Source organism: Schistocerca serialis, chromosome 11, assembly GCF_023864345.2.
Source record: "Schistocerca serialis cubense isolate TAMUIC-IGC-003099 chromosome 11, iqSchSeri2.2, whole genome shotgun sequence".
NCBI lineage: Eukaryota > Metazoa > Arthropoda > Insecta > Orthoptera > Acrididae > Schistocerca > Schistocerca serialis.
The window spans coordinates 103,296,984-103,323,327 of record NC_064648.1 but is presented as its reverse complement, the minus strand read 5'-3'; the positions used below and the strand labels follow the sequence as shown (position 1 = coordinate 103,323,327).

The following is a 26,344-nucleotide window of genomic DNA, read 5'->3' as shown; positions in this document are numbered from 1 at the left end:
ATCTGGGTGGCAAAATCGTTCGCTCGAATTCTCCGGGTGATGTGGCGCTTTGTCGTCCATTAAAATTCCTTTGTTGTTTGGGAATGTAAACTCTGTAAGTGGCAGCAGATGGTCTCCAAGTAGCCAAACAGAACTATTTCCAGGTAATGATTGGTTCAGTTGGACCAGAGGACTAAGTCCATTCCGTGTGAATACAGCCCACACCTTTATGGAGCTACCATCAGATGGCACATTGCCTTGTTGACACCTCGGGTCCCCTTTGTGGGATCTACACCACATTCAGACCCTACCGTCAGCTCTTACCAACTGAAATTGGAACTCGTTTGACTAGGTCACGGTTTTTTAGTCACGAAGGACCCAACCGATAAGGTCACGAGCGTAGGAACCTTTTTATTCATTCTCAAACCATTATGTACATTTGGAGGTGCAATATTATTAATAAAGCATGAAATATAAAATTTGCCAACATTTTATGTGGGGAGATTACAGCAGCGTAATAAATCTCGTGTGACACTTGTATCTGTGATGTTTTACTGTACACACTACATTTGTTTCTGCATGAGATTTATGTAATGAATGTTGTTTGACTGTATTACAATTGTCTTGGCACGTTCAAAATTTGGTAGGTGTCTTTTGTTGTTTACACATAAAAATTTAATAGGCATCTTTAGTTTTTATTGTGTGTTCATATGCCATGTCTCTCCAGAGATTGTAACATTACATCTAAATGCATATATCGGTATACTGTACTGATATGGGTCTCAGACGTTAACACACTATTTTATAAATTACTGATATCTCATTAGTTAACTGCTTCACTGAATAATTTTTAAAAAGAGCTGAAAAATTATTGTATTTCATTTCAGTCTGTGTGTTCATCAGTTTGTCTGGCTCCTTTATTTTCTGTTTATATATTTCGCATTCTTCAAATATGTCTAACTCCATTCCTGTAGGCTGTATTTGTTAAATTTTCATAGTATTTTAAATACTACCTTCTGTATGTTTTATGCTTCTCAAGTGATGGCCAAAAACAATCTTGTCGTTTGTGCTCCCATGTTCTACATTGTAACCTGCCGGGTGTTTCAGAATGACATTTTAAAAATTTGGGGACATGTTCCTTATACATTCCACCCTGGATTTTCCATTGTTTGAAAAGATGAAATACTTTATTTATTCGTACAACGGTGTCAAAAATGTAATTTTCGTTACAAGATTTACATTTTCCTCGATGGCAATTGTCACATAAACATTAAAAACATTAATTCTTATTGCACTATCAACAAAATAATACAAATGAAGATTTAAACAAAAGAAGGGATTGTAAGTAAAACGAAATTTTAGCAAACTGAGGAATAGAAATAATGAATAATGAACGCAGTAACATGGACAGAAATATTGGATGATGAAAGGGAAGAAATTAAATCGATGTTAATGCACGGAAATAATTAAAATCATTAACACAAAAATTCCAAGCGAAAAAAGAATTACAGGAAGAAAAATGAGAGCAACTGAAAAATTTAATATGCTGATTAAAAATTGTGCGACAATGGAATAGAAATAGAAAAATACACTCCTGGAAATGGAAAAAAGAACACATTGACACCGGTGTGTCAGACCCACCATACTTGCTCCGGACACTGCGAGAGGGCTGTACAAGCAATGATCACACGCACGGCACAGCGGACACACCAGGAACCGCGGTGTTGGCCGTCGAATGGCGCTAGCTGCGCAGCATTTGTGCACCGCCGCCGTCAGTGTCAGCCAGTTTGCCGTGGCATACGGAGCTCCATCACAGTCTTTAACACTGGTAGCATGCCGCGACAGCGTGGACGTGAACCGTATGTGCAGTTGACGGACTTTGAGCGAGGGCGTATAGTGGGCATGCGGGAGGCCGGGTGGACGTACCGCCGAATTGCTCAACACGTGGGGCGTGAGGTCTCCACAGTACATCGATGTTGTCGCCAGTGGTCGGCGGAAGGTGCACGTGCCCGTCGACCTGGGACCGGACCGCAGCGACGCACGGATGCACGCCAAGACCGTAGGATCCTACGCAGTGCCGTAGGGGACCGCACCGCCACTTCCCAGCAAATTAGGGACACTGTTGCTCCTGGGGTATCGGCGAGGACCATTCGCAACCGTCTCCATGAAGCTGGGCTACGGTCCCGCACACCGTTAGGCCGTCTTCCGCTCACGCCCCATCATCGTGCAGCCCGCCTCCAGTGGTGTCGCGACAGGCGTGAATGGAGGGACGAATGGAGACGTGTCGTCTTCAGCGATGAGAGTCACTTCTGCCTTGGTGCCAATGATGGTCGTATGCGTGTTTGGCGCCGTGCAGGTGAGCGCCACAATCAGGACTGCATACGACCGAGGCACACAGGGCCAACACCCGGCATCATGGTGTGGGGAGCGATCTCCTACACTGGCCGTACACCACTGATGATCGTCGAGGGGACACTGAATAGTGCACGGTACATCCAAACCGTCATCGAATCCATTGTTCTACCATTCCTAGACCGGCAAGGGAACTTGCTGTTCCAACAGGACAATGCACGTCTGCATGTATCCCGTGCCACCCAACGTGCTCTAGAAGGTGTAAGTCAACTACCCTGGCCAGCAAGATCTCCGGATCTGTCCCCCATTGAGCATGTTTGGGACTGGATGAAGCGTCGTCTCACGCGGTCTGCACGTCCAGCACGAACGCTGGTCCAACTGAGGCGCCAGGTGGAAATGGCATGGCAAGCCGTTCCACAGGACTACATCCAGCATCTCTACGATCGTCTCCATGGGAGAATAGCAGCCTGCATTGCTGCGAAAGGTGGATATACACTGTACTAGTGCCGACATTGTGCATGCTCTGTTGCCTGTGTCTATGTGCCTGTGGTTCTGTCAGTGTGATCATGTGATGTATCTGACCCCAGGAATGTGTCAATAAAGTTTCCCCTTCCTGGGACAATGAATTCACGGTGTTCTTATTTCAATTTCCAGGAGTGTAGATTTAAACACATTAACTGATTGGAAATAATCATCAGAGTCATTTAGGTAAAGATTTCAAGGAGCCTAACAAGATTTGAACCTACAACCACTAGTATACGAGGCTCGTACTATAACCGTTGCATTTACACAGATGATCTGTATAATTTATCTTTGTCGAAGCTGTAGAGCATTACGCGAAATTCTGAAATTATTTTCATCAGTTATTCGCAAATGAGGGCCTACCACATAGACGATTTCAATAAGTCCATCCCATCGCTGGTGACCTCTCCTCATTAGCACATCCATGACACATATGTCCCAATCATAGTGAGAGGATTATACAATAAATATACTGGGAACTTAATGTAAGAATGTATTGGTATAAATATGCACCAGTAAGCACTTTTCCAGAAGCAGTCCGAAGATGACAGAAAGGCGGAGTGAGAAGTGGAATGGATTAAGAGGGAGAAATGATAAGTGAAATAACTAGTACAATTAAATTGGTGGAAAGCAGGAAAGAAGACAAGAAAAAATTAAAAAGCCATCTGCCAGTTGTGCTACTTGGGATTTGGGCTGCTAACAGCAATGTATTGGCCAGTAGTTGTGCCTCCTTGTAATTTTCCAATATATACGCTTTTGTACTTTCTCCAGCTTTTAAATTGTTTAAAGTTTCAAATTTTGCAGTTCGTACAGGCAGTACTTACGTGATGGAATTATTGCTTCGTTTCCAGCTTTCGACCGAGAGGTTGGGAAGATTAGGACAGTGTGATTTTCACAAACACTTGGTGTACCTCAGACACATTTCTTAAGTCAGTCAGGAACAGAATGCTGTAGAAAATGCACATACTTTCTGTTGCAGATTCCTGATGCAGTCACGAGCTATTACTTGCAGACAGCTGGGTTCGATACTGAGGACCCCCGAATGTAAGTTGTTGTCACTTCTCTGCCTTAATCGTTTCACGTTAAAAATCGAGATTATACGTAAGCAGTTCTGACGGATGGAAATAGGTAAATATTTGATGTCTCATGACATCGAGTTCGTCTTAGGTAGACCATTAGTTCGGTTGGAGCAGAATGTGGAAGAAATAAGCTGCAGCGACATTTTCAACCCAACTCAACATTTATCTAAGGTTGTTTAAAAAAATCACTCAGTGTGTAAATGAATTAATCAAAAAGAGGGTCACCCCTTCTCTTTACCACATTTCTACCTGGCCCACTCACTGCTATACTGTAAATTATGAAAATTCTACCTGGCCCACTCACTGCTATACTGTAAATTATGAAAAAAGTTGGACACCACCTGCGTGTGTTTTAATGTGTGTGTGCGCTTAGATTTAAAGAGAGCAGCATATGAAGGAATGACCTTAGGAAACTGAAATATGACTTTACTGTGAAATATAAACAAAACGTCGTCATTATATTCCTTCCAAGTATTAGGCTTCTCTACCTGTTACGATCTCGTCAAGAAATTCTCCTGCCGACTTTTAATCAGCAGTGTAGTGTGTATTTTGACATCTTTGAGCTCATTTTGTGTAGATGTTTTCTCCAGGTATTTTGGTAGTTCTGACTATGTGCGAGGGGTTCCATTTTTAGTTCCTTCGGCACATCTTCATTTCTTTTGTGATCCCATTTGTCATAACCAGCTGTTCGTCTTTCATTTCACAAGCTGTAAGTCTTTTCACATCTTTTGCCTTTATTGTCCAGGCTTAATTGCAGTAGCACAGTACAGGTCTTGCTAAGGTCTCATAAACATATTCAACTGAGCTTCTGGACTGGGAAAGCTTTCATTATGTTATTAATTATTCTCACTGCTTTTGTATATCTAGTGACTATTTCAGCTAAGTCTGTTTCTTGCAAAAATGTTAATTTGTAGCTTAAATACACACATAAATAAAAAATTTCGCATCACCTCAGTTCTGAGAGTTCGAGAACCTGTACTGAAAATTGGAATAGAGATCAACATAAACATCCGCCCTTTTCATTGCTCATGCAAACCACACATTGTGTGTTGCACCACCATACAGCGAGACCTTCAGAGGTGGTGGTCCAGATTGCTGCACACACTGGTACGTCTAATACCCAGTAGCACATCCTCTTGCATTGATGCACGCCTGTATTCATCGTGGCATACTATCCACAAGTTCATCAAGGCACTGTTGGTCCAGATTCTCCCACTCCTCAATGGTAAATTGGCATAGATCCATCAGAGTAATTGGTGGATCACGTCATCCATAAACAGCCCTTTTCAGTATATTCCAGGCATGTTCAATAGGGTTCATGTCTGGAGACCATGCTAGCCACTCTAGTCGAGCGATGTTGTTATCTTGAAGAAAGTCATCCACAAGACGTGCATGATGGGGGTGCGAATTATCATCCACGGATACAAATGCCTCACCAATATGCTGCCGATATGGTTGCACTATTGATCAGAGGATGGCATTAACGTATTGTACAGCTGTTACGGTGCCTTCTGTAACCACCATCAGTGTTCGTCGGCCCCACCTCCATAATGCCACCTCAAAACAGCAGGGAACCTCCACCTTGCTGCATTCGCTGGACAGTGTGTCTAAGGCGTTCAATCTGACCGAGTTGCCTCCAAACATGACTCCCACGATTGTCTGCTTGATGGCATATGCGACACTCATCGGTCCATTCGGCATGTTGTTGGGCCCATCTGTACCGCGCTGCATGGTGTCTTGGTTTCAAAGATGGACCTCGCCACGGATGTCGGGAGTGAAGTTGCACATCATGCAGCCTATGGCACTCAGTTTGAGTCGTAACACGACGCCCTGTGGCTGCACGAAAAGCATCATTTAACATTCATTCAACATGGTGGCATTGCTGCTCTGAGCCATAATCCATAGGCATAGGCAGTGGTCATCCACTGCAGTAATCGCCCTCGGGAGGGGGGCGGGGACCTGAGTGAGGCATGTCGTCAATGGTTCCTGTGTCTTTGTGTATCTTCTCCATGTCCAAACATCATCGCTTTGGTTCACTCCGACACGCGTGGACACTTCCCTTCAAAGTAACAATACTGACACAATCAAACTGTGGTACTGACTGTCTCAGCACGGCTGAACTACAGACAACATGAGCAGTGTACTTTCTTCTTGGTGGAATGACTGGAACTGATCAGCTGTTGGACTCCTTCCATCTAATAGGTGCTGCTGATGCATCTCTAAACAGTTATAGGGGCTGTGTCTGTGATACAATATCCACAGTCAACGTCTCTCTTCAGGAGTTCTGGGAACTGGGGTGATGCAAAACTTTTTTTGATATGTGTATATCAATCTGTTCATTCTTTCTAGAATTTTGTTTTTCAAACCGTTCTTACTCGGTAAAGGGTATTTTCCACAGAAGGATACAATTCTTCCCCCCCCCCCCCCCCTTTTCCCGCTTCCCCCTCCTCCAACTGTATTTGTCAGATATATCTGTAAATTGTGTACAGAATACTGCAGCTCATCTCTGAAGGTGCTAAAAGAGCTAAATCATGTGCAAAAAGTAAAGGATGTAGCTTTGTGTTTCTGTTGATTTGAATGAAGCTGTACAGCATTTGTCTCCACCCTTGGATGAGTTTATTCATGTAAGTAATAAACAAGAGTGGTGAAAGTGCACATCCCTGTTGTACTGCTGCAGGTATTCGTCTGCACTCTGATAATTTGCTCTCTTTCTCGACACAGATTAAACTAGTTCTGTAAATTTTGTATACATTATCGATAAGTTCTTCAGGAATGTGATCATCTGCCAGAGCCTGATGTCTATCAGATGATCTGCTAGGATAGAAACAAAAAATACCCAAAATAAAGGCAAAGTGAACATCCTCAGTCATCAGTGAAATCAAAATCTGCCACTTGCTAACACGCACTGTCACGTCGTTCGCCGCAGTGCACTGTGACAGATTCGCACCCCCCCGTCGGCTTGAGCCTGTCCCACTCTTTGATGACAGACCTCCCTTAGGTCATCCGCTATACACATTATTTGATTATACTAGGTGTGAGAGAAAACTAATGACTGATTTTTTATCTCCCAGAGTTTATATTTCTTTCAAACAATAATACTGTCCTCTTCAAAATATTTCCCTTCAGAAGCTATATACTGGTAGAGTCGTTTTTTCCCAGTCTTGCTCTGAAAGACAAACTGATAGGCCCTTTAACATGTCAATCACATTCTTTTGAATTTTCTGTAGAGTCCCAAAATTACATCGTTTTAAGACATTTTCAATATCGGAAAAAGAAAAAAAGTCACAAGGCTTGAGATCAGGTGAATAGGGGGGACTGTGGAACAATGTAAATGCCTTTTGAGGTGAAAAATACAGCAACTGAAGTGGCCTTGTGACGTGGGGCATTGTCTGCGATGTCCGATCACACTCAATTCTCCCTTTTTCTGAGCCTTTTGATGACATCTTTGTAAAACATTTCATTGACAGTTTCATCTGGAGGAACAAATTTTTTATGCACAATACCGCTATTGTCAAAAAAGCAAATCATCTTCCCCCCCCCCCCCCCCCCCCCCCCCCCCCCCCCCCCCTCAGATTTGCTCATTCGAGCTTTTTTCAGTTGAAGAGGTGTCTCAGTGTGCCACTCCTCACTTTCCTGCTTTGTCTCAGAATTGTACTCAGAAGTCCAGGATTCATCACCTATGATCAAGTGACTGAACCATTTGTGTTATAACCTCCATGTTAAATTGTTACAAGCTTAGTCAGCCATTGTCGTAATTTTGAAATGAGAGTTATTATGAAGATCAGGTAATAAGTATTTCGCGTGAAGCACCGTTTTGACATGGGCAAAGGCCAATTGTGGAAACTAAGCAACTGAATATTATAAGTAAAGTTATTAAAGACTACAACTGACTGACTGCACAAAATAAGAGAGCACACACAGTTGCGAGTGAGTGGTACAAAATAAGAATGATATTATGAAGGAAATGGGTCGTAAGTATAGTTACATTGGTACACACTCAATGTATGCGAACGTACGATTGGGATAGAGGCACGTACATTGTAAGTACTATCATTTCCTGTGGCCTGGGTTGAAAAGAATTGTGGTAAAAATGCACTTATTTGTCTGGGATAGAAAATAATCGGACTTCGTAATTAAATGGAAAGAAAGATTCCAAGTTCTGAATGTCACGCCAAATATATTGAAATTGATATTGGTGGTCACAAAGGGAAAGAGATGAACACGTTCACATGGTGAAGATGTCGCCTCCATCTAAATTCTCCATATAAAATTAAAATAATAATAACCTTCCAGAGTTACAGCAGCTGGAATCCATGGTATCGTAAATCAGAAAGTCATTCTGTTTCATAAGCAGCTTTCATTGTATAACACAATTTCTTAAAATTACAGTGCACGTCTTATCACCAGGACATGAGAACAATGAAAGGTAACTAATACTAAACTAATAAACAAATAGTGTAAAGCTTCTTTTGTCAGTCAGTGTTTAATACTTTTCAGGCGGATCTTTGGTATGAGGGTTGAATAATTATCTATACATTTATCAATAAGAAAGATTATTAAGTTCCTTTACAGTAGTTATTAGCACTCCACTTAACGAGATCGATGCACACGTTTCTCCAGCTGACCTGCTTAGTTTTGAGGTTTTTTGGCACCATTATGGCACAAATCTTTCTTCAGTCAAAATTTGATGCATGAAGAGTTCTCTTAATGGGGCAGCCACAGTTGTTAAAATTCATTTTCAGACATGAAGGAAACTGCAGGACATATTCATTATCCTCCAGTTTCGGAACAGTTGCAGTTCCATCATCTGTTATAAGCTGCAGCAGTAAAAATATTCTGTTACACACGGAAGGGAGGAGTTCCTCAAGTCATTTTTCATACCAAAAAATTTTGGTAGTAGATTAAGGAACCATGAAATCTTCAAAAACGACCCTCCTCCTATCCCAGAGTGGATCGTACTGAGTGCGATAAAAGCCAGAAATTGAAATTTTAAGGAGTCTTCATTCCCATCCTCTTGATAAAATTAATAAGCCAACAAACCTGCAAACAGTTATTTATACATTATCCAGGCAGATTAAGATGTCCATGTAACATAATATTTTTCCTTGTTTTTTAAATGTACATGTCTTCTTCTCCATTAATGTTGTGATTGTTCCATCTTTTTTCAGCTGTTATTCCCAACTCTTTCACTTTAAACAATTCACCACTGCCGTGTTTGTTACATACCACACATGTTCTTGGGGCGTGTGCGGCTTCAATACTCATGGCTAGTATTTATTGTTACACAGTTTTCCTGTTTGTGTTTCTGGTCACACAGCATGAGAGAATGGCTGTTATGGAATTTTTGCAGGCAATTCCACGCAGTATGTTAACCACCCGTCCCCAATTTTTATAGCATTTTATATGTTTCATTAGTTTGGAAACTTTTGGTGTGTGGTTATGACGGCTGTTTGCTCCCAGTTCATTTTAGGTCTCTTTTACTTTTTTGACACGGAACTTTGTAAGTAACATCCTGTTCTCTGTCTTTTAATTTGTTTTAATTTTGAAATTTGAGATCCATAGTTCCTTATGTAATATTTCAGACTTGATGTTCCCTTCCCTTTTGCACGTAACAGAGTATTTTTACTACTGCAGTTTACAAACTTAACTGTTCCAAATAAAAGATGGAGATTAAGCAGTTGTCCTGCGGTTTTCTTCCTTTTTCAGAACAAAATTTGGTGTACAGCGAAACTGTTTACCTGGTCACCCGTCATTCTTATTTTTAAACATCAGTTTCATCTCACTAGGGCACGTATACATTTATCGGTTTCATCGGTTTGTGAAGGTGAAGATCTCCCCAAACAGGGTTCACCTTTAACATGTTCTCGGCCTTCCACAAATGATTTGTGCCTGTGAAAAATTCTCCTCTTGATAAGGAATGTTCCCCGTAGGCCAGTTGCAACTTTTCAAAGATCACAGTTGGGAATACCCAAGTTTACTGCAAAACTTGAAGGCATAACATTGCTCTAAATTGCACTATTCGATTTTCGTAACACACAACAAAAACACAACTTCACTTATGGTGTTCTCAAAAAGCACGTGATGGCTGTACAGAGCAGAAACTCCAACTGAGCATTTGGAAGGGTTGAACACACAGGTCTACATCTGTAGAAGAGTACAAGATTTCTCATAGGGCTGTCAGTCTCATTACTTTTCTCACACACCTCGTACACAGGTGCAAACAAAAGGAGTAAGTAGAGGACAATGAAATGTGCAAGTAATCCTTGTAAATATGAGTCTGCAAACCAATGGTTTGTCCACTACAGTGTATGCCTAAGTGAAGTCACGCCATGTTACTATACTGCTAATGTCTAAGGCTACTTTTCTTTTCAAACATTGCAAGTGGGGCATAAATTACAAAGGGAAAAACTGTGCTCACTGATTCATCATCATTTCAGGTTCTTAAGTACTGATAAATTGTGTTTCAGCAACTAGTGTCTCCGATTGCTCACCTAAACTGTGGCATCCTAGGCCCATGGACTTGAAACTGTTAGAATTTTTGAGTGGGTACATTAAAAGCTTCCGGTGTATTCTGACACTGGTGACGGTCTCGACGAACTCTGGGAAACATTTGTGGACGGTTGTCAGTTCATTGGGAACACAACTGGGATTTTTTGAACGTGCACGGGCATTGACAAGAGCCACGTAGGACACTTGTCGTAATGTTCAAATAACTTACCGGGGTACAGCCGGGTGACATCTTCGGTAACTGCTGATATTTTGACAGGTGTGCACCCTGTCATTTTTGAGGCACATATGCATTTGTCAACTGTCTGCATTCTTGTAAGTTATTTGAAAATTGTATATACCGGGAGAAACTTGGGTTTCACATTTTTGTAGTGTCTCTGTCCTCGAGTGCACTTCCGAATGTTCAGGGATTCCTTTATAAGTTTTTCCTGTACTCATTACTGACGACACACTCGACCCACCGGGTTCACCGAGGGCACTGATGCGCTGCTTCCCAGACTCGGGTAGGCACGCTGGCTCTGGTTCGAATCCGCCTGGCAGATTGACGACGATGGTCAGTGTGCCAGCCAGCCCACATGTAGTTTTTAGGCGGTGTTCCACATCCCCCTAGGTGAATACCAGGCTGGTCCCCACGTCCCACCTCAGTTGCACGGCTCGCAGACATGGATTACACTAGTTGCAGACAGTTAGGATACACTAATTCTGTCCCAGAGGGTACAAGGTGGTGACAGGAAGGGCATCCGGCCACCCCTTAAACTAACCTCGCCAAATCTGTTTAACCATGCAGACCCTGCGAACTGTGGGAAAAGGCACCAGCAATAGATAGATAGACTACTGATGACACACTGTGCCAAGGTATGTCCTGCAAAGCAGAATCGAAACGAGATTCGAGAAAAAATTGCGAGAGGAGCAGTGAGCCTTCGCACCTGGAAGGTCAACTGTTGACCTAGTATTTGCAGTGAGGTAACTCCGGGGGAACCAATGTTATTTTGGGGAAGATCCGCTGATGACTTTTTTCGATACAGAAAAGGCATTCGATAGCATCTGTAGAAGAAAGGTCTCGGAAGCAGTAGAAGAGGAGGAGTGGAAAAAGAGACAACAAGCATTGTGGAAGAGATGAACTGTGGAAGCCTGAGTTGTGTGAAAGTGGGAAATGTAATGACAATCTGGTCCTAGGAAATAAGTGGTGTGAAACAGAGCAACCTCTTGTCTCCTCTCTTCATCATAGTGGTCTCAGATGTGGTGATGACTGAGGTGCCAGAAAAACTGGAGAAGAGGAAATGAAAGCAGTGGTGTTCACAGATGACTTCATGATCTGGGGAAACAGGTGGGAGGAGATTCAGGAACAGCAGGATGCTCAGGAAGAAACTGAGAGACAGTACAGAATGAAAATTGGTGCAAACAAATTTGAGATCGTGGCTGCAACTAGAAAGAAAGAAAGACCAACTAGTGGAATGAGGATTGGAGAAGGTGGGAAGTGCCAAGTACTTGGGAAGTGTGGTAGAGGGAAATGGAAGAAATGAGAAAGAGGTGAGTGAATGTGGCAGACAGTCAGAAACATTCCTGTGAAGTGTTGTTCTTTTTGAACAAAGACATCCCACACGAAGGCATAGACGTAATACATAGAAGTTACTACATCACAGTACTGACCTGTGCATCTGAAACGTAGGAAATCAATGCAAGCATATTATAGGGATGTGAAATGTAGTTCCTCAGAAGTACGAGGCGTGTTTTTTAAGTAAGTACCGTTTTGAAATTAAAAAAAGATGTGCTAAGATATCTCACTAATTTTATTTTTACATAAAAGCTTGTACCTTAATCTACTTTTCTACATAATTTCTGTCAATATTGAGGCACTTGTCATAATGTTGTACCAGTTTTTGAATACCCTCCTCATAGAAGTCTGCCGCCTGACTTGTTAACCACTGCGTCACCACTGTTTTGACTTCGTCACCGTCTCGAAGACGCTGACCGCCCAGGTGTTTCTTCAAGTGCAGGAACGGATGGTAGTCACTGGGCGCAAGAATGGGGCTGTACGGAGGATGATCTAGAGTTTCCCATCGAAAAGGTGTGATGAGATCTTTGGTCTGATTCGCCACATGCGGACGGGCATTGTCTTGCAGCAAAACGATGCCCTTGCTCAACTTCCGTGGACTGTTGCTTCGATTCTGGTGTGACGTAGGCCACCCGTGTGTCATCAGCCGTAAAATTTTGTCTTAAGAAATCATCACCGTCATCGTGGTACCGCTCAAGGAAAATCAATGCACTGTGTAAACGTTTGGTTTTGTGCACATCTGTCAACATTTTCGGTACCCAACGTGCGCCCAATTTTCGGTAATTTGAGTGCTCGGTGACAATGCCGTACAAAACACTACGGGAAACATTAGGAAAGTCATCCCGCAAGGAGGAAAGCGTCTGTTTTCTCTCACCTTATTGTCCACTTTCTGCACCGTACTTTCATTAACGACCAAAGGACGCCCACTCTGTTGTTCGTCATGCACATTTGTGGGGCCATCTTTAAATCCTCTCCCCCACTTTCTTACCGTTTCATCACTCATAATGTTTTCTCCGTAAACTGCACAGATCTCACGACGGATATCGATCGCTTTTAGGTCTTAAGCACTAAGAAATCTTATAACAGCCCGTACTTCACAGTTAGCGGGACTCGAGATTATCGGAGGCATCTTAAACACTCAGTACACAACGTAAACAAGAATTGGACTGTAATGGCGTCAGTGCGTAGATTAAGGTACAGGCTTTCATGTAAAAATAAAATTATTGAGATATCTTAGCACGCCTTTTTTTAAATTTCAAAATGGTACTTACTTAAAAAACACACCTCGTAGTATAGGAGTAAGAAAGAAAGAGAGGATGAGGAACGAAAGGATAAGGGAAATACTGCAAGAGGAACCCCTTGCAGGGTGGGATAGAAACATCAAGGCTAAGATGGTATGGGCACTGGAAGAGAATGGAATACAAGATGATTCCCAAGAAGATAAACGAAATGGAGATGCGGAGGAAATGACAGAGGGAAGGACCCGAGGGTAGATGGCGGTAAGGTGTGGAGGAGAGTGTTGGAAAAAGAGACAAGCACTGGAACAAACAGGACTAGATGGTGAGGATTATGTTCCAGACAGACCCAGCGTGTGGCTAGAAACTGTTCAGGATGGTGGTGATGATGGTGTTGGTGTACTCATTCATAATATGTCAAGTCAGGGAACCTGTTGGTTTCTGGACCTCTGTTTATTAGAATTGTTTGTGTGTATCATTGTTCTCTACTCACACCATTCATTTGTACCTATACTAGTCAGACACACTGCTTATTCCTCCCACCTCTCAGTTTTCCCTTCTTTGCATAGTCCATGCTCGCCATTGAGCTCTTGATATTCATACAGGTGCCTATCTTTTATAGGATTTTTCCGAAACTGCTATTGTTTGTTGACTTATTATTTCACATAAATCCACCAGGACTACTTTCCATTACCTTATGTTTATTTATGTGTGTTCCACCACAATAATATTAAAAGGACAGGTTGGTGCTCACTATATGACAGAAATGTTGAGTTGCAGATAAGCACAACAAAAAAGACTGCTAAACACGCAAGCTTTCGGCCAGAAGGTCTTCTTCCAAAATACACACACACACACACACACACACACACACACACACACACACACGTGACCACTGTCTCTGGGGCTGGCGGGGCGATTATTGTGTTCTGTACTAGTTAGCTCTGCAGGAGGACATTGCCCCAAAGCATAGGTTTGTTTTCATACTTGTTTATGTGGCTAATGACCACAGACACTTGCTGTGAGTTACATGTGGATTGTCTTTGGTGTGGAATATTTTAAAATGTGGCATGTGGATCTTAACATTCTGTGCACTGCTACAGTGTGTCTTCACAAAGTTGTAACATCTCCTGTGCAAGACGTGAAGTGATGCTTTATTATATTAGTGCATATTATGTCTTACACCTTTTTTTTGTCAATGGTATGAAGACTTTCACCAAAGTTTTTGTCAGCTGCAGAGGCGACTTGCATTGTTTGGAACAACGTTAAGTTCAGTATTGAGGTAAAGGTGTAGCTTACCGACCAGGTCTGTACGTCTCTACGTAATAAGTTGTGTAGAAATGTCTGCTTTAGTCTCCAAGCTGTAACTGTTGAGTCTGATACACTGTTATTAAAAGATGTGCACAACACTGTAGTATCTGGTTTTCATTTCTCTTCACATTGTGTAGCAAACAGTTTAATTTGATGGTGATGAGATTTGTAAGCTGTAGGACATCTGTATCATTGCACAGGGTCAGTAAGCCAAACTTGATGTAGATATTCATGTTTTGCCTAATGGGCGTGGACAAACTAAATACGCAGTAACTGTACTGACTGAATACCAACTGCAGAATAACTGAAAATTACACAATGTTTATGTATTGAATATTCACCTCTGACTGACTTGTACCGAGTGAGGTGGCGCAGTGGTTCGACACTGGACTCGCATTCGGGAGGACGACGGTTCAATCACGCGTCCGGCCATCCTGATTTAGGTTTTCCGTGATTTCCCTAAATCACTCCAGGCAAATGCCGGGATGGTTCCTCTGAAAGGGCACGGCCGACTTCCTTCCCCATCCTTCCCTAATCCGATGAGACCGATGACCACGCTGTCTGGTCTCCTTCCCCAAAACCAACCAACCAACCAATCTGACTGACTTGTGCTCTGTGTGTGGTACCTATTTATATGTACATGTATTACAGAAAATTGCAAATTGGTAAAATGCTAAGCTAATCCATTTCAGATATCAACAGAAAATACAAGAAAATTAGTAGGAACAAAGGTACAATAGGCAGTAAAGTAAGTGTGTTGAACTATGTGCTGCATAATTAGAAAATGGGAAATTTATCAGTACTGTTTTACAGGAGATCTGTGTAATGTACACAGGGATTCCTAAAGTTCGTCAAAGAGCTTTTGAACTGAAATCTTTCACCTTGGGTACTTAACAAACTAATGAGATATTTTAGTGAAAGAATACAGTTTTGGAAGAGGAAGAATCAAGATTGCAAAACTAGGGCACTGGATTCTAGAAAAAATTACTTTTAAAGATTCGAATATTGTGGAATCCAAAAATTTTGAATATGAATAACATTTCAAAAATTAAATTGCAGAAAAAGTAAGATGTTTGTTGAAAAAGGAGTATGAGAGCTCATAAGTCAGCTAAGTCAATCTTGAAACAAACAATTTTTTATCATCGGTATGTTTTTATGTTCATATTGTTCGCACATATAGCTAATCACGAATATTTCGTCACATAAAATATTTTCACATCAGATGTACTCAGATGTATTAGGCAGTCATTAAATTATACTGCAAATAATAAAGTCTAATTAAATACTGCTTGAAAAAGAAATTAGTTATTTTGTGTAACTACCGTATATGTACTATAGCGGGAAACATTCCACGTGGGAAAAATATATCTAAAAACAAAGATGAAGTGACTTACCAAACGAAAGTGCTGGCAGGTCGATAGACACACAAACAAACACAAACATACACACAAAATTCAAGCTATAGCAACAAACGGTTGCTTCATCAGGAAAGAGGGAAAGACGAAAGGAAGTGGGTTTTAAGGGAGAGGGTAAGGAGTCATTCCAATCCCGGGAGCGGAAAGACTTACTTTAGGGGGAAAAAAAGGACAGGTATACACTCGCACACACACACATATCCATCCACACGTATACAGACACAAGCAGACATTTGTAAAGGCAAAGAGTTTCGGCAGAGATGTCAGTCGAGGCAGAAGTACAGTGGCAAAGATGTTGTTGAAAGACAGGTGAGGTATGAGAGGCGGCAACTTGAAATTAGCGGAGGTTGAGGCCTGGCGGATAACGAGAAGAGAGGATATACTGAAGGGGTAGTTCCCATCTCCGGAGTTCTGACAGGTTGGTGTTAGTGGGAAGTATCCAGATAACCCGGAAGGTGTAACAGTGTGCCTAGATGTGCTGGCCGTGCGAGGCATGTTTAGCCACAGGGTGATCCTCATTACCGACAAACACTGTCTGCCTGTGTCCGTTCATGCGAATGGACAGTTTGTTGCTGGTCATTCCTACATAGAATGCGTCACAGTGTAGGCAGGTCAGTTGGTAAATCACGTGGGTGCTTTCACTCATGGCTCTGCCTTTGATCGTGTACACCTTCGGGGTTACAGGACTGGAGTAGGTGGTGGTGGGAGGGTGCACGGGACAGGTTTTACACAGGGGGCGGTTACAAGGGTAGGAGCCAGAGGGTAGGGAAGGTGGTTTGGGGATTTCAAAGGGATGAACTAAGAGGTTACGAAGGTTAGGTGGATGGCGGAAAGACACTCTTGGTGAGTGGGGAGGATTTCATGAAGGATGGATCTCATTTCAGGGCAGGATTTGAGGAAGTCATATCCCTGGTGGAGAACCACATTCAGAGTCTGATCCAGTCCCGGAAAGTATCCTGTCACAAGTGGGGCACTTTTGTGGTTCTTCTGTGGGAGGTTCTGGGTTTGAGGAGATGAGGAAATGGCTCTGGTTATTTGCTTCTGTACCAGGTCAGGAGGGTAGTTGCGGGATGCGAAAGCTGTTTTCAGGTTGTCAGTGTAATGGTTCGGGGATTCCGGACTGGAGCAGATTCGTTTGCCATGAAGACCTAGGCTGTAGGGAAGGGACCGTTTGATGTGGAATGGGTGGCAGCTGTCATAATTGAGGTATGTTGCTTGTTGGTGGGTTTTATGTGGACGGACGTGTGAAGCTGGCCATTGGACAGGTGGAGGTCAATGTCAAGGAAAGTGGCATGGGATTTGGAGTAGGACCAGGTGAATCTGATGGAACCAAAAGAGTTGAGGTTGGAGAGGAAATTCTGGAGTTCTTCTTCACTGTGAGTCCAGATCATGAAGATGTCATCAATAAATCTGTACCAAACTTTGGGTTGGCAGGCCTGGGTAACCAAGAAGGCTTCCTCTAAGTGACCCATGAATAGGTTGGCGTACGAGGGGGCCATCCTGGTATCCGTGGCTGTTCCCTTTAATTATTGGTATGTCTGGCCTTCGAAAGTGAAGAAGTTGTGGGTCAGGATGAAGCTGGCTAAGGTAATGAGAAAAGAGGTTTTTGGTAGGGTGGCAGGTGATCGGCGTGAAAGGAAGTGCTCCATCACAGCGAGGCCCTGGACGTGCGGAATATTTGTGTATAAGGAAGTGGCATCAATGGTTACAAGGATGGTTACCGGGAGTAACAGACTGGGTAAGGATTCCAGGTGTTCGAGAAAGTGGTTGGTGCCTTTGATGAAGGATGGGAGACTACATGTAATGGGTTAAAGGTGTTGATCTACATAGGCAGAGATGCGCTCTGTGGGGGCTTGGTAACCAGCTGCAATGGGACGACCGGGATGATTGGATTTGTGAATTTTAGGAAGAAGGTAGAAGATAGGGGTGCGGGGTGTTGGTGGGGTCAGGAGGTTGATGGAGTCAGGTGAAAGGTTTTGTAGGGGTCTAAGGTTCTGAGGATTCCTTGAAGCTCCGCCTGGACATCAGGAATGGGATTACCTTGGAAAACTTTGTATGTAGTGTTGTCTGAAAGCTGACGCAGTCCCTCAGCCACATACTCCCGACGATCAAGTACCATGGTCGTGGAACCCTTGTCCGCCGGAAGAATGACGATGGATCGGTCAGCCTTCAGATCACGGATAGCCTGGGCTTCAGCAGTGGTGATGTTGGGAGTAGGATTAAGGTTTTTTAAGAAGGATTGAGAGGCAAGGCTGGAAGTGAGAAATTCCTGGAAAGTTTGGAGAGGGTGATTTTGAGGAAGAGGAGGTGGGTCCCGCTTTGACGGAGGACGGAACTGTTCCAGGCAGGGTTCAATTTGGATAGTGTCTTGGGGAGTTGGATCATTAGGAGTAGGATTAGGATCATTTTTCTTCGTGGCAAAGTGATATTTCCAGCAGAGAGTACGGGTGTAGGACAGTGAATCTTTGACAAGGGCTGTTTGGTTGAAAGGTTAACTACTGAATTGGGACGTTGTGGTTACAGAATGTGTTGATTAGAATTTTGAGGTTTTGGGGGGAGTGGAGCTGGAAGTGGGAGATTGAGTAGATGGGAGAGACTGGGTCTGTGTGCAATGAGAGGAGGTTGAGGTTTGCTGGAAAGGTTGTGAAGGATGAGTGAGTTGCCTTTCCGGAGGTGGGAAACCAGGAGATTGGATAGTTTTTTGAGGTGGAGGGTGACATGCTGTTCTAATTTGCGGTTGGCCTGTAGGAGGATGCTCTGGACAGCCGGTGTGGATGTGGGAGAGGAAAGATTGAGGACTTTTATTAAGGATAGGAGATGACGGGTGTGTTCGTTGGCTGAGTTGATGTGTAGGTGAAGGATTAGGTGGTTGAGGGCAATGGATTGTTCAGTTTGGAACTGGTATAGGGACTGATGGAAAGAAGAGTTACAGCCAGAGATGGGAACTTTAAGTGTGAGGCCTTTGGGGGTAATGCCAAATGTCAGACAAGCCTGAGAAAATAAAATATGGGAGTGTAATCTGGCTAGGGCGAAGGCATGTTTGCGGAGGGAATGTAAATAAAACTTAATGGGGTTGTTGTGGGGGTGTTGTGAGGGTGACATGGTATAGAAGGTGGAAAGTGTAACATGAGGCTGAAATGAAAATGAAAATAAAAATATATGGGGAGAAATAAAGGTGAACTAGAAAGCAACTGGAGATCTGGTGTGAAAAAAGGCGAAAAAGTGTTGGTTATAGCTGGGCTATGTTGATCCTGTGGTGAACTTGGGTTGGTAGACAACGATGTGCACAAAGGTTAGATGGTAACAAGTAGGATAGCCCCTCCTCACACGGCTACAGAGGACTGTGTGTTTGCAGAGTGCGGCTGATTTCGCTGGCAGCCCAGAAGTTCATCTCGGATGTGGCCAACGACGCCCTGCAGCACTGCAAGACGCGCTCTTCCGCACAGAACACCAAGGCGCGCCTCAAGGATCGACGCTACACGCTCACACTGGAGGACCTGACGCCCGCCCTCGCAGAATATGGCATCGTCGTGCGGAAACCTCCCTACTACGTCTGAGCGTGTAAGTTCCTCTCCCTTCGTAATGTTGAGGTAAATGTGTCGTAGCGACTTTCGTGGCACGTGTGGCTGGCAGACAGATGACGTGACCTGACGGGGCAGATCAGTTACGGCACGGGACGCCCAAGTGTTCTGGGTCGAACAATTTTTGTCTTCTCTCCCCACTCATTTTCTTTGTCCGTTTGCCTGCTTTGGAAGATTGTGTGTGGATCTTCTTTGTTAATCTGTCTCCCTCCATTACCTCTGGATGTTCGTAGAGTGTAACACACCTCTTCCTGACCTCTTTTGATCTGTTAGAGCAGATCGAATATATTCCCTCATTTGGTCTCGAAACATAATTATCATTTTTGTTCTCGATTGGACCTAATACTTTTCGCAATATTTTTCCTTCTTTCTTTTCTAAATCTTCTATTGCTGTTTTGCATTGAGATAAAAGCAGTGTTTGTGACCCACACAGGACTTGGGATTTTAGAACTGCATTATAATGCCTTAATTTAACATCTTTAGACAAAAATTTTTTGTTGTACAGATTTGTCACTTTCCTGTATGCTCTCTTTGTTTTTTTCAGTTGTGATTTTTTTATTCATTTTATTTATTTATTAATTTTTTCTAAATGGCAAATTGGTCATTTAGGATCACACTAGAGCTTCAGTTTGCCCTCTTAGTTCATAGTTTCCTCTGTTTATATTACTCCATACGATACCTGTTGACGTGAAACACTTCATAACTTTGTATTTTGAGGGCTTCCAGGTTGTTGGGTGTCTCGAGGTATTATTGAGGTTCCTGAGTCTATGTCGTGGTGGTCTTCTTGTTACAGAGGTAATCAAATATTTGTTTGGATAGTGTTTATTATTTTTGACCATTCCGTACAGATGTCAAATAAATAACAGCCTTCTTTTCCTAGCAGTCTCAGAGATCCTCTCCGCATTTGGAGCGGTTTTTTTTTTTTTTTTTTAAAAAAAAAAAAAGGGTTTATGTAGCTGCTGGCTCACTAATTGTAGTTGAAGCTGACTCAGAACACTTTGCGAGATATGTCACCCTACGTAGTATCTGACATATTTACTTTTTTCTTTTAATCCAGTCATCGTAGTTGGTTCTCTTTTAGGCACCTTGGTAATCAGCACCTTTGAAATCCCTTGTGTAGCTGAGGAAAGGCTTTACTTCTTCACATTTTGAAGCTGTTATTGGAGCAAAAGAAGACAACTTCTACTCATATCACAAAAAGCACCTCCACTACTTTCCTTTTACAGACATATATTTCCTTGAATGGTTGTGCAGAATGTTAGGGTGACATGTGGATTAGAGTAGAATACAACTTTTCATACTACATATGTATCGAAGGCTCAACATGACAAGATTACCGTATACTTTATTTGTCACAAAACCATCTTGTCTTTTGTTTTCATTCTTGGAGAGTGTGGTTGCTTCTTGATGATCAAGCAACTGTCAAGCCACAATTCCAATAAGTAAAACGCTCCACCCACAGCAGGTGAAGCCATTTACTTGTCTCCACACCTTGCCGTTTTCTCATATTCCACACCTCCCATTTAATGTCTGCACGTACAAAAACAAACACCTGTGCACAACATACATTCCGTGACTTACTCCCTACTTTGTCACGATCATCTTGTCCACCCCCGGTAGCTGAGTGGTCGGCGCGACAGAATGTCAATCGTAAGGGCCGGGGGTCAATTCCCGGCTGGGTCGGAGATTTTCTCCACCAAGGGACTGGGTGTCGTGTCGTCCTAATCAGTATCGTTTCATCCCCGTCGACGCTCGAGTCACCGAAGTGGCATCAGATCAAAAGACTCGCACCCGGCAAACGGTCTACCCGACGGGAGGCCCTAGTCACACGACATTTATATTTTACGATCATCTTTCCTTGTACTACACAAGGAGTGTGATATATCATTAGCCAGAATGGCGTGTAATACTTCACATTGCTGCTCTGAAGTTTCCAGCTGGTCTCAATCTGGATTACAGCCATGATTTTTTGTCATTCTCCTTGCTGGATTCACCAATTTCTCTAGCTCATTCATCGGGAGCTGTTTCCTGGCACACAGGCATTCTGTTTTGACCACAGTATTACAACATTTTAGTTTGGCATTCCAGGAGATGAACTTTTTGCTGTAAAAGTTTTTATTTGGCCCGTATGTGCCCTCCAGTTCTAAGATTGAGTTCACTACAGCAACTTTTTCAAGTCTGCTTTCTTGCACAGTCTCACCAAGGTACTCGACTACACTTCTCTAATCACATTAATGAGACCACCTGTCAAGATCCTGAATAACCACTTTTTGCAGTTGGAGACGTGCAGGAAGAGAGTCAGTGAAGTTCTGGAAGGTACCGACAGACGTGTGGAGCCGTGCCGACTCAGTGCTGTGCCCAACTCTGCCAGATTTCTCGGTTGACGATAAGTCGCACGAACAGCCCGGTCGAGATGGTCCCACAGATTTTTGACTGTGTTAAAATCTGGGAGTACAGTAAACTTGTCCCGGTGCTCTTCAAACCACACATGTATTCTGTGAGCTGTGTAACATGCTGCATCGTCCTGCTGGCAGATGTCATCGTGCCAATGAAACACAAGCTGCACGAGGCGGTGGACACGGTCCCGAGGATTCATGCTACTTACGTTCATCCATTTTGCTCTCCAGCATGATGAGACCGCCCAGTTAATGGTTCAGAAAAAGTCCCCAGACCGTAATGCTCCCTCCTCCGGCCCGAAGCCTTCTGACGATCTAAAGGCATCTGTCCGATTGAGCATAAAATGTGATCCGACTGAAAAGGCCACCTGCGTTCACCAAGTGGACAGGCAGTTGCAGTATTGCTATGCCAATTCCAGGCTTCAGTTGGCCTGTTGTGGAGGCCCATACTGCACACAGACATTCATTGAGACAGATAGTAACCCCTCAGTTCATCTGGCCTCTTTCAGCAGCTCAACAGTTGCAAGTCTGTTCACTCACACAGCTATCGACAGCTGTCGTTCAGTCCTATCATCTGTGGCCTGTGGTGCACCACAATTTCCTCAGTGCCGGTTTTGGATAGCGTCATTCTGCCATCCGCAGTAGATACTGAGGTGACAAAAGTCACGGGATACCTCCTAATATTGTATCAGACCTCCTTATGCCCAGCGTATTGCAGCAGTTCGACACGGCACGGTCTCGGCAAGTTGTCGGAAGCCCCCTGCAGAAGTATTAAGTCGTGGTTTAACGTAGGTTCAGTCCAGGGGGATGGCGGGATGAAAGGATGTGTTGGAGTTAAACAACCTCACTCCCATTTACTCTTCAGTCTTCTCCTCTTTCCCTTTCCTCTTTAGCCATTCACGCATCTTTTCATCCTACATAGTTGTGTTTATCTTTATACTATATACCTCTTTACTTCTGTATGCATCCTCTTTGGTTTGAAGCTGGCACAGTACTTACAGTAGAATATCTTTGGCTTCCCTCTGACAACCATGCCTCCACCCTTGCTACCCTCCCTGTTTTCCTCTCCCTGTTGCTTCATAACCTGGGTTGTGAGTAACTGAATCTACTTTCCCTTCTTCCCTTTCTTTCCCCTCTCTCCTCCCTGATGAAGGAACATTTGTTCCGAAAGCTAGGAACGTAAATTTTCGGTTCTGTTTTTGTGTATCTATCGGCTGTGCTGAGCTGAGGTAAGTACTGGCCAGCCCCTCTATCTCTTTGTTAGTATTTGTTTCACATATTTATATGAGTTTAAGTAGTGTGTAAGTATAGGGACTGATGACCTCAGCAGTTTGGTCTGTTAGGAATTCACACACACACACACACATTATTTATACTTGTAAATAATTGTTGTGATTACTAGAAATAAAGTATGGATTAACAAATACTAAAAAAAAGTACTTGTTTAAGTCAAATATGAAAATGTTTTATGTGGGGTCAAAATGACCACTTTCCACCATTTTAGGAACGTCTGCCAGCGGCGTACATAGCGCAACCCGAAAACAGTAGCGAACCTCCACCTCGTTGCACTCGCCGGACAGTGTGTCCGAGGCGTTCGGCCTGACCGGTTTGCCTCCAAACACGTCTCCGACGATTTTCTGGTCGAAGGCATATGCGACACTTGTTGGTGAAAAGAACGTGATGCCAATCCTGGGCAGTCCATTTGGCGTGTTGTTGGGCCCACCTGTACCGCGCTACAGGGTGTCACGGTTGCAAAGGTGAACCTTGCCACAGACGTCAGGAGTGAAGTTGGGCATCATGCAGCCTATTGAGCACAGTTTGAGTAGTAACACGTCCTGTGGATGTCTGAACATCGTCACTTTGGTTCACTCCGAGATGCCTGTACACTTCCCTTGTTTAGAATCCTTCCTGGCACAAAGTAACAATGCGGACGCGATCCAACCGCAGTATTGACCGTCTAGGCACGGTTGAACTACAGACAGCACGAACTGTGTATTCCTTCCCGGTGTTATGACTGAAACTGAACGGCTGTCAGGCCCCCTCCCTCTAATAGGCACTGTAATGGTTGTTTACATCTTTTGGTGGGATTAGTGACATCTCTGAACAGTCTAAGGGACTGTGTTTGTGATACAATATCCACAGTCAACGTCTATCTTCCCGAGTTCTGGGAACCGGGTTGATGCAACACTTTTTTTGATGTGTGTGTTATAGTTACTTACCTAATGAATTTTAGTCTGACTATACAGCATAATAAAGATGATTTTAATAAAAGAATATCGTTTCAGGACTGGTCTGTGATTGAACGCTTTTTGTGTATACTACTCAGATAATCTAATTCCTACAAACCCCCCCCCCGCCTCCCCCCGCCCCACATGGGGTAATCTGAGATCTGTTGCTCTAGCAGAATGAACAATAATACGGGTCTTTTACAAATTGTACCAACACTGTGTGACACATCTGAAGTGGGAGGTCAATCACATATTTCAGGAGCAGAGGTGGACTTAAAATTGAACCTTGTGGGGCTCCATTTCTGACTTAAGATTTTCTCGCCTTGTTTTAATTACTGAGCAACTCTTGTTTGCATTCTTCTTGCCAAGTATGGTTCGACCCAGTTGTTTGCTATACCTTTTCCAAGATAGTATCACAATCAGTACATAAATGCTTTGGAAAGATCACAAAATATCGACATGTGAAATTTGTGACGTGAAAAGCTTGTAATATCTGGTGATTACAGCAAACATTGTGGCTGTCAACAGCTGGAGCATGTGGATTACTGCAAAAATATTATGTTTTTGAATGCTTTATTTTGATCACCATCTGCATGCTATTCCTATATTTTGCTAATGATAATTCATAGAAGTTAACAGTTACGACAATGTACAGAATCTCCTTTTAACTGAGCTGTGACTAAAAGATTGACAGTGATCAGGTGTCAGTAAAGTTATCTTTTTTGGTAACTGAGTTTGCGATGTGGACAGACAGCTTTAATGTAAATTTGTGCTGTGCAGGAAGAAGACCTCGGGGACTGCAATGGAAGGTGGCCTTCTGCGGTCGTCGGGTGCATTCCGGTGAAGAGCTTTGTGGCTTCTCTTGTCCTTCTCTGCAGTACCACAATTCTCAGATCACCTTCTGTGACAGCTGTGCGCAGGTCGAGCGAGTACTGCTGCTTGCTGCTAAGGAAGATTTTGTGGCGAGTTTGAAGTACTTTTGTTGGGAATGCCTTTTATTGCATCATTTCGTTGACAACATTTATTCAGTTAATGTGAACTGCCTGTCGGATGCTGCGTGTGCAGTTGCGATGAGCTAAATTACGTTAGAAGGCTGTGTGGATTAAACAGAAAAATGCCGAGCAAAATGGACATTACTACATTAAATTGATTATGTATTATATTCAGAGTGATGAGAACTGCAGCATGTGGTCAAGTAAGTGGTGTTATTTTAAATTATAATGATGTCTCATGTTAAGTATATCACCGTCGAGTTGTCCTGTGTAATATATGGCAAACCTTTTATTTTCCACACGAGTAACCGCTTTCTTGATTCTGTGCAGTCATTCGTGCACATCTGCACTTCTGTATTATGCTAAAAAAGGAGTATAATTAAAAGAAATAAAGAAAAAAACTTTATTGCCATTCCTGTTTAAAAAAAATAGTGTGTCATATAATAACACAACATGTGCTTTATCCTTACTTCAACCTGTTATCTGACACTAAGAATTCAAATGTTATTTTGAAATATCATTCTGTCTCCACTGTTTTATGATGCAGAAGACTTGAGTTTAATTTGAGTTTTGACATTTTTGTCATTTATATCAAGGATTATAATGTATTTAATAAATTGAATTAAAACCATTTTTAGAAGTTCTTCCCACTGCCTGCCTTCCTATCATATTACTCAGTGTTTTGTCCCTCTTCTTCAAGATCCACGTCTGTATCTTGAAGTTAGCCACACAAATGTGCCCACGCCATAAGCTTGTTTATGATAAACCACCACGTGCTCGTGTCAAGAGGTAAGTATAATAAGTAAATGTGAGCATATTTTCTAAAACAAGTGACAGATGCTTTTCAGAGCAAGATTAAGCAAAATCACAGAGCATAAGCCATGAAACATTGCGCAAATCCTGTAGTTAAAGAAGTACTGAAACTGTAAACATTTGACTAGCTACGTAGTTGAAGAGTAAACGTAACGACTAACCAAGTAGAAGAGGTATTCAGTCATTGAAAGGCACATTAAAAAAAGACTGGAAACTTTGCTAGCCTTCGAATAAGTCCTTTCTGGAGTTCCGTACCTCCGTTGGTAAAAAAAGAAACTCTTACAGAATTATTTTGTTGTTGATGTGTCTGTCTGTCCATGTGACTGTTCAAATCGTTTTTCTCATAAACGGGCAGTTGTATCGAGTAGAAATTTATGTC

General features: G+C 42.8%; 1 protein-coding gene across 3 annotated transcripts in view; it reads left to right on the top strand.

Moving 5' to 3' along the window:
• Positions 1-25,743, top strand: part of LOC126427378 (transcription initiation factor TFIID subunit 10-like) — a 101,230-nt gene extending 75,487 nt beyond the window's left edge. For all 3 annotated transcript variants that reach the window (XM_050089728.1, XM_050089726.1, XM_050089727.1), the window contains exons 4-6: positions 3,833-3,897; positions 19,311-19,516; positions 24,941-25,743. In XM_050089728.1, the coding sequence (XP_049945685.1) occupies positions 3,833-3,897; positions 19,311-19,512 (267 nt within the window). In that variant the 3' untranslated portion in view covers positions 19,513-19,516; positions 24,941-25,743. The remainder of the gene's footprint in view (positions 1-3,832; positions 3,898-19,310; positions 19,517-24,940) is intronic.
• Positions 25,744-26,344: the final 601 nt, after the last annotated feature.